General features: G+C 37.1%; 1 protein-coding gene across 2 annotated transcripts in view; it reads right to left on the bottom strand.

Moving 5' to 3' along the window:
* Window positions 1–18,394, bottom strand: part of LOC150089008 (lysine-specific demethylase 2A-like) — a 413,108-nt gene that overhangs the window by 34,302 nt on the left and 360,412 nt on the right. For both annotated transcript variants that reach the window (XM_090369764.1, XM_090369765.1), the window contains exons 12-13: window positions 9,959–10,042; window positions 4,048–4,287 (exon numbers count right to left, since the gene is read on the bottom strand). In XM_090369764.1, the coding sequence (XP_090225890.1) occupies window positions 4,048–4,287; window positions 9,959–10,042 (324 nt within the window). The remainder of the gene's footprint in view (window positions 1–4,047; window positions 4,288–9,958; window positions 10,043–18,394) is intronic.

The raw sequence follows: 18,394 nt of genomic DNA, 5'->3' as shown, positions 1-18,394 counted from the left end.
AAAAAAATGACATCCCTGACATAAATAATGAAACATTTTTTTCTTTTTTGTGGTGCGGCAGAACACAAAAATTGACATGATGCACTAAAACAAACTGAACATTTGTTCCTTTTTTTTTTTTTTTTTTTTTGAGTGGCAGGGTGTGAAGACAGCGTGGGTTGCAAGATAATAAGTACATTAATCTCCCAATGACGACTTATAACGCCACTTGTTGTCGCTTATTTACAACTTGAAAAACATCTGTTTATACCTATTCTAGTTATTACTTGAACTTTATAATTTCTGGTCGATTTTTATTTTTTTATTTCATTTTTTTTTATTATTATTATTTTTTTTTTTATTATTATTTGGAGTTAATTTGATCCCGGTAAATCGAGAGTCTGCTGTATATTTGTTTATTGTAATAATTACAGAAGAAATGCAATTCATGTTGTATTTCAATTTTATTAAAATCTATGTGGAAATAAGTGATAAAAATAAATTGACTACATATTATAAACTGATATATGTGTTGCTATTTGTTTATTTTATTAAATTTCAAAAGATCTAGCCATATAGTGGAAGGAAGCCTCGGACTTTTGCTGTGCCAGCAAAAACACAAAAAACAAAACATAAAAAATAGACAAATTATGTACAGCCACTCCCTGGCTCACGTAATACCTGACTTATGGAAATTCGACTTTACATAAGTTTTGGCTGGCCAGTGCAAACTTAAAAAAATCGTGGAAACGTATTTTGCATTCCATAGGAATAAATGGAGGTATCATGAAAACATTACAATGTGAACCCAATAACATGTTTTTTTGGTAATTTGTTCCAAGACCTCAGAAGCTGAAATTTTTGCTATTTTGCTATAGAACTAAACTATTTATCTCTCTAAAAGGTCATTTTTATAATGTAAATTGCACTAAACTTTCATCGTTATCATATGGTCCATTATAAGAATCAATTCTGAATGCCTTTCTGATATTTTTTCTAAACACATTTCTGGAGGTAACTACCATAAAATAATAAAAACAATTTGCACTTTCTGGTTTAGTGGGCTTTTCTGTTAGCGCAAATTATTATAAACGAGAAGTAAACTCGACCTTATTGCATTTGCAATAATCCCGATACCTGGAATTCTGTGGGTTTTTACATTACAGTTTTATGGTCAACTGAGTTCCCCTTCACTGAAATCTTCAATCATATAAAAAACATAAATAAATTTTCAGAATCTTCTCTTCATTCCTATTTACTTATTACAATGGTGAAGGGAAAGCGACCAAAGGAAAGTGCAAGTGGCATCAGTGGTAGGAAACGAAACAAAATCGATTTAGAAATGAAGATGATTAATTAAAAAGTACAAAGCAGGACAAAGTTTATTATTTATTGCACGGAATTAGGTCTCGCTGCTTCAACAGTGAATACTATTTTAAGGGACAGTGCATGTATAAAAAGAACATGTTAAAGGATCAATGCATTTAAGATCAACAATGATCACAAAACAGTTGTTGTTGTTATTTGGTTTTTAGGAGCATTAGCAACTAAGGCCATATTGCTCCGGGGATATGAGGTGGTCATTCCCTGACCTTCCCGCATCCTCCGTATTTGGTGGTGACGGGCTCGAACCCCGGTCTAATCAAGAAGCGTGTGCTACGCACTGCTGCTCCTTCCCACCTGGCTACGGAGACGCCTCGCAAAACAGTGTTCAGGTGCTATATCGAAGATGGAAAAGCTGTTAATAATATGGATGGCAAATCGGATTCAGAAGCTAGTGCCCCTGAATCTAATGGCCATTGAACCAAAAGCAAGAAGTATTTATGAAGATATTAATAAGGTTAAGTATGGCGAACCCCCAAGCAAAGTTAATGGCAAGCAACAGGTGGTTTAATAGGGTCAAGCATCACACTGGTTTCCAAAACATTAAAGAATGCAGTGAAGTTGCCAGTGCTGATTCTGCAGCTGCAGAGAAATTTTGTGATGTACTGGAAAATATCCCTTCTAGATCTCCAAAGCCCTCAACTTCTGCAGTGGCATGCTTATCAGCTGGAGAGTTAATTCTGGCAATGATGCTCGAAAGGTAAAACTTGCTGACGCTATGCTTGTCTCCTCTCTCTCTTCCTGTAATTTTATAATTTTGTACACTTTTGTAATTTTTCCTGTGCGTGAGATAAAAAAATTGAATAAATAATTCTATTTACATGTTCGTCGAACATTTCTTTTTTATTTCAATCAAACTTGTGAGTGCTGCATAAGCATTTAGGGAAATTCCAACTTACGTAAAATTCTGACTACGTAGAGTTCTGCAGAACGCAACGCTTACGTAAGTCGGGGAGTGGCTGTACTTTCTCTCCTCACATAGATAACTAGCCAGTTGAAATTTAATTTCATTAAATTCAAAGGTCACAACACGTTATATAAAAAATTGTGTGTGTGTGTGTGTGTGTGTGTGTGTGTGTGTGTGTGTGTGTGTGTGTGTGTGTGTGTGTGTGTGTGTGTAACAAGTCAGGCAGATGAACAGAAATGAGAATGGAAGGACATTTAAAATAAAAAGAAAAGGGGAAAACAAAAATAAAAAACATCCAAACTTTCAGAACAACCACACAAGTTTAAAGTAACATTTAAAAACAATAAGGGAAGAAAGAGATTAGGAGAAAACAAAAATAAAAAGATTAATGTATAAAAGAAAATTCAGCAAGAAAAAATTAAACAAAATTTAGACAGAAAGATACAAAATTCATGGGTCAACATTTTTAGAAATAAAATATAATCTCTATGGAGCTATAAATACAGAAACACACGGAGCACACATTTTCCTAGAAGTAGGATTATTTGAAAAGGTTCCTGGCAGTAATGAAGTCATCACCATGAACAGCTTATAATGGTAATTCTGCGTATCCTTATCTAGTTATCTTGCATGTATCTAGTAGGTTCCAGAATGTTTGTGCTTTTCAATAATTTGGTTCTTAATATAACACATGCAGAATTATTGAATATATATAGATAGAAATTACTGCTTTAGCTGTTGTGGTAAAATAGGATTAGAATTTATTTAGGATTTTTGAAATTATAGAATTTTTAGAATTACTGAATTGTATGGATTCAGGAAGGTGAAAAGTTATGGTTTCAGTACAGCAACACCAGTGCACCTGCTTCAATATAAAGAACTGTGGGGTGAGCTGGGCAAAGGCCTAAGAGGGCTTTCTACAAATTTTTGATTGGAGGGAACAAAGGAGAACAAAGGTACGACTAACACATGGAATGTTTATGTAAATACGGTGAATACTTAGAATGTATAATAAGAAAGTATAAGACCCACATTCTGGCCAGTGCTAAGCAGCTATAGTCAAGAAAGGGTAGAAAAATTAAATAAATTATAATTTTAGAGAATATACATTAATAACAAGTTTTTGAATAATAATGGCTATAATATACATTACTAAACAGAACAATACAGATGGCTTAGTGCTTACATACAGGTGGTGTAAAGGTAAAATTCTGAGGTCTGATATGTCTAGCTATGTTACATAGCCGGAGTATGTAGCTCAGGGAACTGCTTATTTGACCATAAATATATATGTTGACTAAAATAACAAGAAAGTGGAAACAAGGCAGAAAAATAGAAAAAAAGAGGAAGTAGTTGATTTGATTTGATTTGGTAGAAGAATTCTTTATTATATACAGAAAGCACATTGCTGTATACAACTCCCTTCACGGCTACAAGCCAGGGGTTGTTTGGCGCATCGGCTTCTGTGGCCATATTGCACCTCCCAAGGTTTTTGTAGTACTTTGATCCAAGCCCGAGGCGGGAATCGAACCCGCGACCTTTGGGTTGCCGGGCAGGTACTTTTACCCACTCGGAAAGCCCGGTCGGCAAGGAAGTAGTCTATTTTATCTTATTTTGTATTATTAAGTAGTCTTATTTTGTCAATTTTTTAATTATTTTATTAATCCTGTAATTATTTATCTCATGCTTTTTTTTATTTGTGGCCTTCTATCCCGTTCTATCACTCTCCCTCACTTTTTTTCACATTACATATATATATAAAAATGAACCATACTTACAGCCATGCACTGCCTACTAATACAGGATTGTTTCATTCTACCTGGACCTCCAAACTTCTTCATATCCTTACAGAAATGGCATTCTCCACAATCAGCTCTCATACAGGCTTCACATTTTTTACAACGTGTTCGTCTTCGTCTTGCGCTGTTGGAATTGTTCCCACTTCCTCCAGATTTAGATCCTGATTTAGAACTTTTTGAAGATGATGGTGGGCCAGAACGAGGTTTAGGACGTGGCTTCTAAATAAAGTTTATAAATGAATTAAAATGAAATAAAGCCTAGGGTAAGTGTTTAAAATAAAGCTATAAATGCTATATACTTTCAAACATGCACATACAGCATCACCGAACAGCATAAGATGATGGCAATGTTTATAGTTTATATGTACCAGATGGTTATAAAATAAGTTTCCATATTCAGGAGACCCTAGTGTCAAAACGGTTAGAGATAGCGCTGTGAAAATCTGTCGGTATGTCATTTAGGGAAGCGATTTGTAGAAGAAAAAAAATTAGTTCAAATTTCTGCTACCAGGGGAGAAATTGGCACTGTAAACATGAGATGGAATACTTAACTTAGGATTAGATTTTAATATCAGAACTTAGAAATCTACAAATATTGTTCTATGTGCTTTCCTTCACTTGAGAAAACATTCTGAAAATGGAGGACTGATTGTGACAAAGTTTCGCGTAGCACCTCATTGGAGATGTTTTAATGCTGTTTAATGCTTGCTTTCAAATCAACAAGCATTTGTATTCTGACACAGTAAACTCTGTATTTCAGGTATCCCCATAGCCAGAAATCACAGGAATTGAGATCTGTGATCGGGCTGGCCAGAACTGCGGAAAGTCTCTAGAAATGATGCGATAATTTCCGAATATTGAACGGAGCAGTTCCTTCACTTGTCGACAAACATGGGGACGGGCACCATCTTGCATGAACACTACGGTCTCCAAGAATTGCCTTTCTTAGAAGGCAATGCTTTCTAATCTCATAGAAGAGCACAGTACCGTGCACTAGTTACCAGACACCTTAGGGGAGGGGACATGAGGTGTAGACTCTTCAAAGAAAAATGTTCCGATTATAAACTCTGTTCTGAATGCACACCATGCTGTAACGTATGGACTTGTAGTGCCACTCATGCACAGCAGAGGGACGAGAAGTTCCCCGTATTCGGCAGTTTTGTGCATATACAGCCCCATGAAGAGTGAGATGTGCCTCATCAGACCACAAGATCATTCAAGCCCAAGTATTGTCAAGTTCCATACAAGCCAGAAATCATAGAGCAAAGTCTATTCGTTGTTGCTGATCACAAGAATTTAGTTCTTGCACTATGTGAATCTTATACGGGAACCAGCATAAAATTATTTGAAGCACTTTACGTACAGTAGACCAAGGAAGGTTCAAGTCTCTTGACACACCTTTGGCACTACTGACTGGTATTGTTTCATATTCTGACCACTGCACCCAACTCATCCACTACCTCTGTTCTGATAAGTGGTCATCCCCTGCCTGAAATTACACCTAACTCCATGGTCGCTTCAAATTTCTTTTTTAGTTTTCAAAGAGCCCCACTGACATCAAAAGTCCTTTACGCAAACCTTTAAGTTTCCAATATTCGCGTAGTGCTGCATTAGCATCACTATTATTCAGGTAGAACAGTTTTACTAAAAGAGCACATTCCTTTTTTGTAAGAGCCATAATGGTTATTGACAGCGGCATTGGCCTTTCTGCTTTTATCTATTGTCAGGGAAATGGGGAACATGCTAGGTAAAAAGGTGGAACAGGACCAGATTATGTCTGCCAGGGACAAAGGTTGATGACATGTAGAGGAGATATCATTTTTTAAGGGCACAAAGGGTGATATTGTAGTACACGGCAATAATGATATTAAGAGTGGGAGACCGGCAGAATTACTTAAAAGTACAGGTCACTGTTGAAAAAAAGCCGTGAATTAGGGTTGAATTTGAAAGTGTTTGCAATTCTGCCCAGACACGATAGGAGGGAGTATATGATGAGAGCCTTGTCGATCAATTCGGCCCTGGAGGGATTGTGCAAGGCTCAAGGGGTAGAATTTTTTTCAGCCTGGACTGTACTTGTTAACAGGAGAGACTGCTTTTACAGGGATGGGATACACTTAAATAGAAAGGGTGCAAGAATATTTGCTGATGCCATCGAGGCAGTGTTAGGTGGGTCGGAAAACTGCTAGCTTGGGGGGATACAAGGACTAATACAAGGACTAATATATGGGGGGATACAAGGACTAATACAAGGACTAATAGATTAACAGTAGCCACTGGCAGAGGTGAAAGTGATTCTTGCACTGCTTCTATTGGAATGAGCAGCAGCCTGGAAAACAAGATGCAGGGTATTTCAGAGACTGCTGGGAGTCTTTTTTTCTTTTTATTTTTATTGGCGCATCGGCTTCTGTGCCCATAGTGCACCTCCCAAGGTTTTTTTTTTTGCAGTACTTCGATCCAAGCCCGAGGCGGGACTCGAACCCGCGACCTTTGGGTTGCCAGTCAGGCGCTTTACCCACCCGGCTAGCCCGGTCGGCCTGCTGGGAGTCATTGTTTATATATTATTATTTGGTTTTTAGGAGCATTAGCAACTAAGGCCATATTGCTCCGGGGATATGAGGTGGTTATTCCCTGACCTTTCTGCATCCTCCGTATTAGGTGGGCACGGGCTTGAACCCTGGTCTAATCAAGAAGCGTGTGCTATGCACTGCTGCTCCTACCCACCTGGCTACGGAGGTGCCTTGGGAGTCATTGTGGTACAAGTAATCACATGGGTTGTGTTAGGGTATCTAAGAATAGGAACAGGTGCATGTATACTTGCATGTACACCAATGCTAGGAGTTTGGTAAATAAATTTGATGAATTTGAGGTATTGCTACTATAAATAATATATATTACTACTACATACTACTATAAAGAATTAACTGAGCAGTCATTAATACCTTCAAATCTGATATCACCATATCTAGCATAGAAACCATATCTAGCACACAAACCTTTTTACTTCAATCCCTCAAACCTTACTTGTATTTGTGCTAAAACAGCTTTATCACAGATACAAAGACAGATTAAATAACAATGAAAATATATGGAACAATTATGTTAATCTCTGTTTATTTAATAATTTTATCTTCGATGGCAAACATACATATAAGCAAACCATTAGAGTACCCATGGGTTCCCAAATTTCCAGTTCAGTTTCTAATCTATTCTTACACTACTATGAAGAAGTCTATGCCTGCCAACCCTAACAATAACTTTTTTGCATTTCGATATACAGTGGATTCCGGTTATTTGGGCCACCGGTTAATTGGGGCAGCCGTTTATTTTGGGCAAACCTAAAAAAACAGAACCCAATCGAGTAAATAGCCAGGATTTACTTCGCTTAATTGGGACATGTCATTTAATCGGGACAGGAAACCCCAGCACTGGAGATTACCCTATGCTTGTCTCCGACTGTACCACATAGTTCAGTCAGATTTCTGGAGGTCACAACCATAAAACAATAAAAACAATTAGCAGTCACCTGTTTATTAGGCTTTTCTGTTAGTGCAATCTATCATAAATGGATAGTAAACTCGACCTTATTGAATTTGCGATAATACGATAGCCGGAATTCTGTGAATTTATGTTATGGTGAAATGTGTTTTCCCTTCCATGAAATCTTCAATCATATAAAAAACAAATTTTCAGAATCTTCTCTTCATTCCTATTTTTTAAGCTTCGTAACTTGTTACTCCATTCTCCCTTGCGAGTATCGTGTTACTTGAGATTTGTGTGTGTGCCATGTTCTTTGTTATTGGTTGCTTATCTTTTTTACTATTTTAAATTTTAACCCCCACCCACAAATGTCAGTGAACAGAAATGTCAACTAGTTAGTATGCACATATTACAGTACGTATTAATTATTCTGATTATCACGTATATTCTTCCGATTTTCACGTATCATTTAATTTTTTAATTGGTAATAAAGGGTAAATTTGTGCTTAATATATCTTTACTTTTATAGCCTGTGGATAATATTCCTCCTATTTTCGCTAATTAGAATCGCTGTTTAATAGAATTAAAATTGAATTCACAAACGTGATTACAATGACCGGCGCTTACTACACATCATATAGTGAACGGTACTTTACTATGGTGAGTCCATCGTAACATGATTTATTTGTACAGTGAACCAACAGAAAAGTGGGGGTCCGTTGTATTTTTAACTATTTACATGAAACTTCGGATAATTGGGGCAGCCGCTTAATTGGGCCAAAATGCACTAGTCCCGATGTGTCCCAAATAACCGGAATCAACTGTATATATATATATATTGTTTTTTTTTATGTAAACCCCAAACACGAGAGGTATTAGAACCGATAGTACTTAGTACCATGCTTGGGTTGGAGGTTGAGAAGACGAAAGAAGATATTTATTGATATTGGACTTGAACTGCTGTAGACTAATTTTCAGGAAATACGTACGAAGGAAGGTTGTTCCAGAAAACGGCAGTTGAATGAATAAACGAGGAAGATGAAAAGTTGGTTCTGCGAGTTTGAAGTTGGACAGTAAATGGATGTTGGATGGTGGCGGCACAAGTTCAGACTGTTTTGAAAGAGAGAGCAGGAATTATAGAAGCCAATTCAGAAGAACAGTGCCCATGGAAATATCTGTAGAAGAGGCATGCAGCAGAAACAGTACGTCTATGAGCCAGCAAGTGGAGAGACTCTGTTAGAGACGAATCATTCATTAATCTAACTGCCCTCTTCTGATAGAAATCAAGAAGCCTGACAGAGGTTTTGGGGAGCATCATCCCAGATGTGGGAACAATATTCCACGGTAAGGCAGATTTGCGATTTGTACAGAGTGAACAGCTGTTTGGAAGAAAAGTAACGCCGAGAGCGAAAGAGAAAACCAAGTATTTTAGATGCAGAGAAAGCAATATTTGTAATGTTACTTGTGCCAAGAGAGATTAAAAGTCCGGGTAATCCCCAAATGAGATATATCATTTTGCCTAAAAATTGGCGCCTCCGTAACCAGGTGGGAAGGAGCAGCAGTGCGTAGCACACGCTTCTTGATTAGACCGGGGTTCGAGCCCGTCACCACCAAATACGGAGGATGCGGAAAGGTCAGGGAATGACCACCGCATATCCCGGAGCAATATGGCCTTAGTTGCTAATGCTCCTAAAATCCAAATAACAGCCTAAAAATTGGAGTGTCACCAAAGATAAGATAAGAATCCTTTTTGCGAGATATAAGACAAGACTAAGTTTTAGAAGGATTGAAATCAACCAAGTTGTCTTTGCTCCACTGGAGAATTACCTGAAGATCAGCCTTTGCGGCAAAAGGAATCATACAGCGAATAATTTGGGCAACTGAGATGAGCAGTAGTTGAATCAACTGATAACTGAGATTCTGTCAGAAAAAGTACATTGGTTTGGCAGACTGCAAGTGGAAATGGACATATAGATGACATCCTTGTTTTGAACACAAATTTTGAACCTGTAGCCAAAACAATAAACCCCAGTGAACTTAAGTGAAATAAAGAAAACACAGTCAATCATACAGCCAATTTTCTGGAACTTAATATCACACTCAACAATGTGGCTGCTCTTCCACATAGTATACTCTTATTTTATAAAAGAAATAAATTTAACTTTAATATTATCTACCTTACCAATTGGATCTCCAATTGGGGAGGTAGTTATTGGTTCAGCAAGGCAATGGATCCACCCTAGGTGGCATGCAACAAATTTCCAATATAATGTGACATGATGTAGGAAAAGACTGGTCACTCCTGTTTTATAGCGAAATTTCTCAGGAGATTTGGGTACTTTGTTATAGAATGATTCAACTGTATACCAAATATCTGCAATTAGCAATGGCAGACAGACTCTAATATACCTACCTTGGGAGATTCTGACCAAAATAAAGCTGGTTTTCCAGTAATGGATAAGGCTAGATCATCATTCTCATGTTCCTGGAGAAGAATCTAATTCAGGAAAATAAATAAAAACAAAAATGTATATATAATATATATCAGATAGTATGAATCAGAGCTGTAATGCTCAATACATTCTACATTGATATTAATATTTGTAAAACAATAAGGAGTTTACCTCAATATAGTACATAGAACATATATGATACTCTCCAGAAATTAAAATAAAAAAAATCGAAAAACTTACATTAGAGTAAAAAGTAATTAAAAACCAATTTAACAGAATTAAAATCAATTAATATAACCTGCTCACATTTAGCTCCAGCCATGGTTCCAATGCATAAAGGAAGGAAAATCGTTTTGAATATTTTTGTTAATTCTTTTTAATATTTTTAATTGCGTGAAATTGATTTTTAATTGTGTTAAATTGGTTTTTAATTATTTTTTACTCTTAATTTTTTTTGATTTTTTTTGTTTTAATTTCTGGAGGGTATCATACGGAAGTGTTCTATGTACTATATTGAGGTAAACTCCTCTTATTATTTTACAAATAATATATATCAGAAGAATACATAATATGCTTCCTTTAAAAGTAAAGGAATGGAGAAAGCTGAAATTATTGTAACTCTGATGTTTAATTTCTAATATTTAATAGAAGTTAAAACTATTTTAGATACTAAACTTGTTTTAACTAATCACTTTAGACACTTATCAAAGCATAGTAATGACATTTCAATAACCATTTAGCAGTTAGACTCAGTGAATCAAGTGTTAAAAATTACAGCAGAACCTCTTAAATTCTTGCAAGATTTTTGAAACCAAATACTGTATAGTTCCACTGGCATTTCTATAGTAAATAATACTCTGTAGAAATACTCTATAGAAAAACGATTACAAAAAATAAAAAAATTCACCATTTCAGCACTTATAGTATACATTCCTTTCACTTTGGAAAACTAATCCAGCCACCGATAATCTGGTTCCACCACTAATTCGGACATAATTTCCGCGAACTTAATTTCAAATTTCCCGGGTCAGCGCACCAAACTGCTGCTACTGTTTTGGTGGCAGCATCAGTTGTTCGCGTGAACTCGTAAACACTGGCAAGCCATTCTCACTTGTTTTTCTGCATTTATTATTATAACCTGCTCACATTTAGCCCCAGCCATGGTTTCAATGCATAAAGGAAGTGCCTCTTGTGGTGTAAAGCGCAAACATCGTACACTGTCCATAACAGATAAAGTTGAACTTCTGAAAAAACTCGACAGCAGTTTGTCCGTGAAAAGTTTAACTCTGCTTAATTGTAAATTCCAGCAATTTCTCTTAGTTCTTCTTATCTTAGTAATTTTCTTTTAGCCATTCCTTTTAGATTTTTTTTTTTTTTTTACAACACACTTATACAAACTTGTGGAAAAACATAACACAATATGATGAATAATACAGCGCGCTAATGAACTTGTTTTCACAAAATACGGACAAACTTATCGTGATGTTTGAGAGTTTATTTTATCATAATTAGTTTTATTGCAGTGCTCGTTGCACGTGCAATAAACTAATCACAAACGACCTTGATATGTATGCCGTAATAGCTTCACACGTATGTGGCTGACACGGCTTCTCAAGAAATAAAGTAACCAACATATGTGGCCACATTGGCCACATATATGCGACATAAAAAAAAAAAGACCTTATATACAGGGTGTTTCAGTTAAACGTTTCAGAACTTCTAAGAGGGGTAGGGTACATCCTGACAACTCGAAATCATATAGCAATGTGGGGTCGGAAATGCTTTCCTGAAGCGGTGTTGTACACAGAAGCACCATAAAAAGAAAAGAGACCGTAAGTGAGAAATCGTTTTAATAATACATGAAAAGAAGCAAAAGGTACATGGATTAAAGTAAGTGTTCGAAGTTTCTTCAACCTCGTATTGCTTTCGCACAGTGGTACCTTGGAAAATGTGCTACAAATCCCCTTTTTCCTGCTGAAGTGTTGTTTTCCGATGAGGCATCCTTCACAAGGGAAGGAATTTTCAACACGCATAACGACCATATCTGGGCGGTCGAGAACCCGCATGCAATACGACGTCGTGCAGCACAGATTCGATTTTCGGTCAATGTATGGGCCGGTATTATGGGAGATCACCTCATCGGACCTTACCTGTTACCGTGTCGTCTAACCGGACCTATCTACTTGATCTTTCTGCAGCAAGTATTGCCACAACTTTTGAGAGATGAACAGATTTCTGCATCGACGCAACAGACAATGTGGTTCCAACACGATGGAGCCCCTGCCCATTATAGCGGAGATGTTCGTAACTACCTGGATGTCACATTTGGTCAACAGTGGATCGGACGTGGTGGTCCCGTGCGTTGGCCTGCTCGGTCACCCGACCTATCATGTCTTGATTTTTATTTCTGGGGTCATATGAAATCGCTAGTTTATGACACCCCTGTTGACAATGCTGAGGAGCTGGTTGCAAGAATCGCAGTAGCTGCCGAAGAAATTCGCCTGGAGTATTCCAGAATGTTCGGATGTCCATGCGTCGGAGATGTGAGGCGTGCATTGTAGCCCGTGGAAGAAACTTCGAACACTTACTTTAATCCATGTATCTTTTGCTTCTTTTCATGTATTATTAAAACGATTTCTCACTTACGGTCTCTTTTCTTTTTATGGTGCTTCTGTGTACAACACCGCTTCAGGAAAGCATTTCCGACCCCACATTGCTATATGATTTCGAGTTGTCAGGATGTACCCTACCCCTCTTAGAAGTTCTGAAACGTTTAACTGAAACACCCTGTATATACAGTAAACCCCTGCTATTCGCGGGGGTTACGTTCCTGAGAAATGCCGCGAATACTGAGTTATGGCCCCCATAGTAATAAAGGGTTCAGTTCCAAAGTATGAAATATATAAGGAAAACTAGTCTAAAATTTTGTCTATGTATGTATTATATGTACCTTCATAATATGACTATGTACATAGACAGTACATAGTGAAATGCAAGCATATGGCATCGAAATGAAAATAAGAAACAATTTAATATTAAATGTAATATTTATTAGAAATTTCAAACAAATCTTTCAAACCAGCGCCTTTGCTAGCAAAAAAACTTATCCCGCCAGTGTTATCGTTTGTTTGTTTGTTATTTAGGAGCATTAGCAACTAAGGCCATATTGCTCCGGGATATGCAGTGGTCATTCCCTGACCTTTCCGCATCCTCCATATTTGGTGGTGACGGGCTTGAACCCCGGTCTAATCAAGAAGCGTGTGCTACGCACTGCTGCTCCTTCCCACCTGGCTACGGAGGCGCCCCAGTGTTATCACCAGTTTCGTTAAAGTGTTGATAAAGGAGTTTTGCCTTTTCACGAATGATGAGCGAACTTAACGGAATTTTATTTTGAGTTCGGTCTTCTATCCACAGATTTAAAGCCTTTTCCATTTTTTTCTAATTTAACATCACGAGTTACAGAGCAAATGTTCGAAGCAATTAGCGCGTTTTCACGGACACTACGGCGGATTTTTTCTTCCGATTTTTTGATTGATCGTACCGTTGACTCATTGATTTTATAATGTTTTGTCACTGAGGAGACACTTTCACCATTAGAAATTTTGTCTAATAACTCAATTTTATTTGCTAATGTCATCACCTTTGATCTTTTCATATTTCCCTTGTTATTCGTAGCCATATTTTGTTACGTGTTAGAAAGAACTTGTCCACAATAAAGTCACTTTCTTCCGTTAACACACTCAAAAAAGTCTGTTTTACACTGCAAAACGGTAGATTTATCACTTTCGTAAACATATCAATTTATAAATTTATTCAATTCATAAGCATACAAATTAACAAGCGCATAACACATACTGAACAAGGATTAGCAAGAAACATCCACGCTCGCGATTTTGTCACCTTCTCCCCACACCTACTGAGCGCTGTTTTGACCGGGAAAGATAATTTTAGCCACGTCCATGTTTTTTTTTATGGCGGAAAATGTTCACGGCGCTTTAAAATTCACATTTTTCAGGTTTCATTTTATATTAAATCAGTGACCGCGAATACGCGAAACCACGAATACAGATACCGTGAATAGCGGGGGTTTACTGTATATATTTTAAGCGATAGAACGACAACACTGACATTACAATATTTATTTTAGAATTACTAATCAAATTATTTCCTAAATATTTTTTGGCCCCTGGGGAATTTTTTTCTTAAACTAGCTTGGCAGTCGACGTGTTAAAGGTAGAAGGAGGTGAGTAAAAAAAGCTTTTGGGTAAAATGTATGTGCTAAAATAACCACCGGTGATCCGACACCCCACAGGTCCCAACGCTGCCAGATTAGCGATGGTCGACCTGTATATATATATATAAATTGGGATAAAAGTAAAAGTTATATCAGATAGCAATCAGAAATTGATAGCTCTGCTAATTTTTGGCGGGATATATTGAAAGGATTAGCCCTAGAAAAAGTTCCTTTCAATGTATCTATATATCAATAATTAGCAGCATAATCATTATTGTATTATTTAATTATATATTATTACTAATCATATGTTTATTTCCAGGGTATGGCATTGTAGACCTACACAGGCTATCTTAGTCTTTATAAGTTATTGGCCTTATGGCCCGCTGTATACAGTTATGTTTATATACATATTCAGTATCTATATAGTACATATTATACTTTTACCATAATAACTATATATATATATATAGAGAGAGAGAGAGAGAGAGACAAAATAGTAGTACTTGCATTAATATAATGAATACAATTAATCTTAATAAATACGGCAAACCCTTGCTTTAATGAACTTCAGAAATAACAGGTAGCATCTAATGAGCCAGGCTTTTTGTCCATACAGGACCCAGTGATGTAACTGCCTCAGTCTAATTGTATTTGCATCAGTTAAAGTATTTTTGCAATAAAACAGTGTGCCAGAGAGCCAGAATTTTCTTTGCCTTCTCATTCCAAGCATGTCAGAAATCAAAAGGGAACCATCGGAAACACCAGCAAGATCACTCAAAATTTTAAACTCCAGACAAGCTTTAGTAAGTTTCCAGTGCCAATGACAGAAGCAGTAAGAACACTAAAATAAAGTATTACAACATTCTTTATTCCACGTCAGTTAGCACAATCATAAAAATACACACATATATAAGGTGGGGTATTTTGATTAAAATACCTAACTTATATCTAACTTATTTTTATATTTAAGTTATTTTGGCTGAAATTTTTGAATTTAATGTTAAAATTTGACTATGTATATGTACTACTGTTTAGATTTTATGATTTTTAAATTAAACTTTTGCCTAATCAGTTGTTTTTTGTCAATGGAAAAGTTATTCCTCATCAAGTGAGTATGGGCTTGGAACACCCAGGGTCCTGAGCTGGATATCATCATTCTTCTCTTTCTTGGTGATTCCTTTCTACTTCTGACTCTCTCTCTCTCTCTCTCTCAGGGTAACTCATGAATTTTTTTTTGGCTGGTGCAACATAAGCCTCAGGCTTCCCTGCACCATAAGGCTAATAATAATAAGTCTGAAAGCATCACTGGTGTATTTCTAAAAATAATGCAAATCATATTAATTGAAGAACGAAATGCTACTCATAACACAACAGTTGTAAAGTGTGATGTGACAAAAACTTCCAACTGCGTGTGCATACTGATGAATGAACATCACACATAACCACTGTTTCTGTTTTTTTCTTCAAACAAAATTGGTATACATTTTTTACAATTAAGATATTTTAATTTAGAAATCATAAAATCTAAATGGTAATACAGTCCAATTTTAACATCAAATTCAAGATTTTAGCCAAAATACAACAACAAAAAAGGTCCAGACAACAATTAGCCTAAACATAAAAATAAGTAGGATAGACCAAGGTGCCTTTTAATTGAAACACCCTATACATTACTCCCCACCATGATTTAGGGAAGTGAAACTTGGACATTCACCAAAAGAATGGAAGAGAAGCTGAAAACTACACAGCGAAGAATGGAATGAATTATATTAGGAATAAGACTGTTACATAAGAATAGAAACACATGGATTAGGCAGCAAACACAAGTAAAGGACATTTTTATCAAAACTAAAGAACTGAAATGGACTTGGGTAGGACATATAGCTCAAAGACATGACAATAGATGGACTAAGGAAATAACAGAAGTACCCAAGAGGAGCTAAAAGAAAACCTGGAAGACAACAATGGAGACTGATAGATGAAATTCACGAGTTCCTGGGTGGCTTCTGTCTTGTGCAATTGCCATCCATTGCACAAAACAGAAGGAATGGAAAGTTGCTGGAAAAGCCTTCATCCTGCAGTGGATTGAAAATGGCTGATGATGATGACACATTATGTTATATATAACTTTTTATTATCAACTGTAATTAATTAATTTAAATTATAACTTATAATAATAGTTGAAGCAGTTGCACTTAATAAGTGTGAGCGTTCTAAGTATACATATACAAGCATAACTTCTAATCATCAATGGTGCATTGTGATTAGTTTGCAGTAAATTAATTGACAAAACAAATCAAAATGTCAGTACATATTAAATGCAACACAGTATTTTCATCTATTGTACAGTACATAACAATAACAACAGCATATAAATCTCTGAAAGAGAATAAAATTTCAAGAGAAGATCTAATCTTGCATAAATCATTTCAAATTCATTATCACTAGTATCAAACTATCACTAAATAATTTCTAATAATTTCAAATAGATATTTACAGTATACCCAGTTATAAAATATAAGTACAAATTCAGTAGCTTTCGGAACACGTGTCCCTTTATCAACTGACAAATTTGAATACATTACAAGCAAAGTGTGGCACGTTACTCATGCGTCATTGTTGTAGCACGGACGTGTGCTGCCTTACGCCAGTGATCATCCATCAATAAAACGGTTGTCTCTAGGATGGGATGTATACGCATGCCTTTCTGGCGATTTAATGCCTTAGGGTTGTTTATTATGTTTAGTGACTCTAGCCATAGGCGGTGGCGAAAGTGTCGCGCGTGGTCCACTATCTCAAAGTCGCGCTTGGGGTCAAGATCGTGGTTGGTAGCCCAAAAATGTTCTGCAAGCACGGACTGGTCAGTTTCGGCAAGCCGGATTGCTCTGTCGTGTTCCGTGAGGCGATCCTGGAGACGTCTCGATGTCTCACCTACGTAGCAACTGTTACAGGCCCTACAGGTGATACGGTACACTACATTGCTGCGTAAGACAGGTGTGACAGGGGGTCTTCACACTGGAGACAAGTGAACGTAGGTTCCTACCTGGTAATTGCACACATTTGATGTTGTAACTTCTCAGGATCTTCGAGATACGTCCTGACACTCCTGGATAGTACGGAATGTAGGCGGACGATATGCCGACTTGCTTCGGAAGTCTTGGGTTGGAAGTAAGTTCTTGTGCCTGTAACAAGCATCTGTTTAGTACAGGCACAAGAACTTACTTCCAACCCAAGACCTCCGAAGCAAGTCGGCATATCGTCCGCCTACATTCCGTACTATCCAGGAGTGTCAGGACGTATCTCGAAGATCCTGAGAAGTTACAACATCAAATGTGTGCAATTACCAGGTAGGAACCTACGTTCACTTGTCTCCAGTGTGAAGACCCCCTGTCACACCTGTCTTACGCAGCAATGTAGTGTACCGTATCACCTGTAGGGCCTGTAACAGTTGCTACGTAGGTGAGACATCGAGACGTCTCCAGGATCGCCTCACGGAACACGACAGAGCAATCCGGCTTGCCGAAACTGACCAGTCCGTGCTTGCAGAACATTTTTGGGCTACCAACCACGATCTTGACCCCAAGCGCGACTTTGAGATAGTGGACCACGCGCGACACTTTCGCCACCGCCTATGGCTAGAGTCACTAAACATAATAAACAACCCTAAGGCATTAAATCGCCAGAAAGGCATGAGTATACATCCCATCCTAGAGACAACCGTTTTATTGATGGATGATCACTGGCGTAAGGCAGCACACGTCCGTGCTACAACAATGATGCATGAGTAACGTGCCACACTTTGCTTGTAATGTATTCAAATTTGTCAGTTGATAAAGGGACACGTGTTCCGAAAGCTACTGAATTTGTACTTATATTTTATAACTGGGTATACTGTAAATATCTATTTGAAATTATTAAACTATGGACCCCAGTACTCCAGGCCCATTTGTCACTAAATAATTTCTAATTGTTTTGTGTGCATTGAACGCATCATTTATACTCACAGTTGATTTCACATTTTTGATGTCTCTGATCTCTTCTAACAAATTGGCAACTCTGCTCATAACACAAACCAATTGTGATGCAACATGAAACTGCATCATCTACATATCTGTTTTCTTTTTGCATATGCTTTGCAAGATTGTATTCATTATCATTT

The sequence above is a fragment of the Mastigoproctus giganteus genome, chromosome 3, assembly GCF_048544385.1.
Source record: "Mastigoproctus giganteus isolate SK-2022 chromosome 3, ASM4854438v1, whole genome shotgun sequence".
NCBI lineage: Eukaryota > Metazoa > Arthropoda > Arachnida > Uropygi > Thelyphonidae > Mastigoproctus > Mastigoproctus giganteus.
Note: the sequence above shows the minus strand (reverse complement) of the source record. Positions and strands in the feature narration are given on the sequence as shown.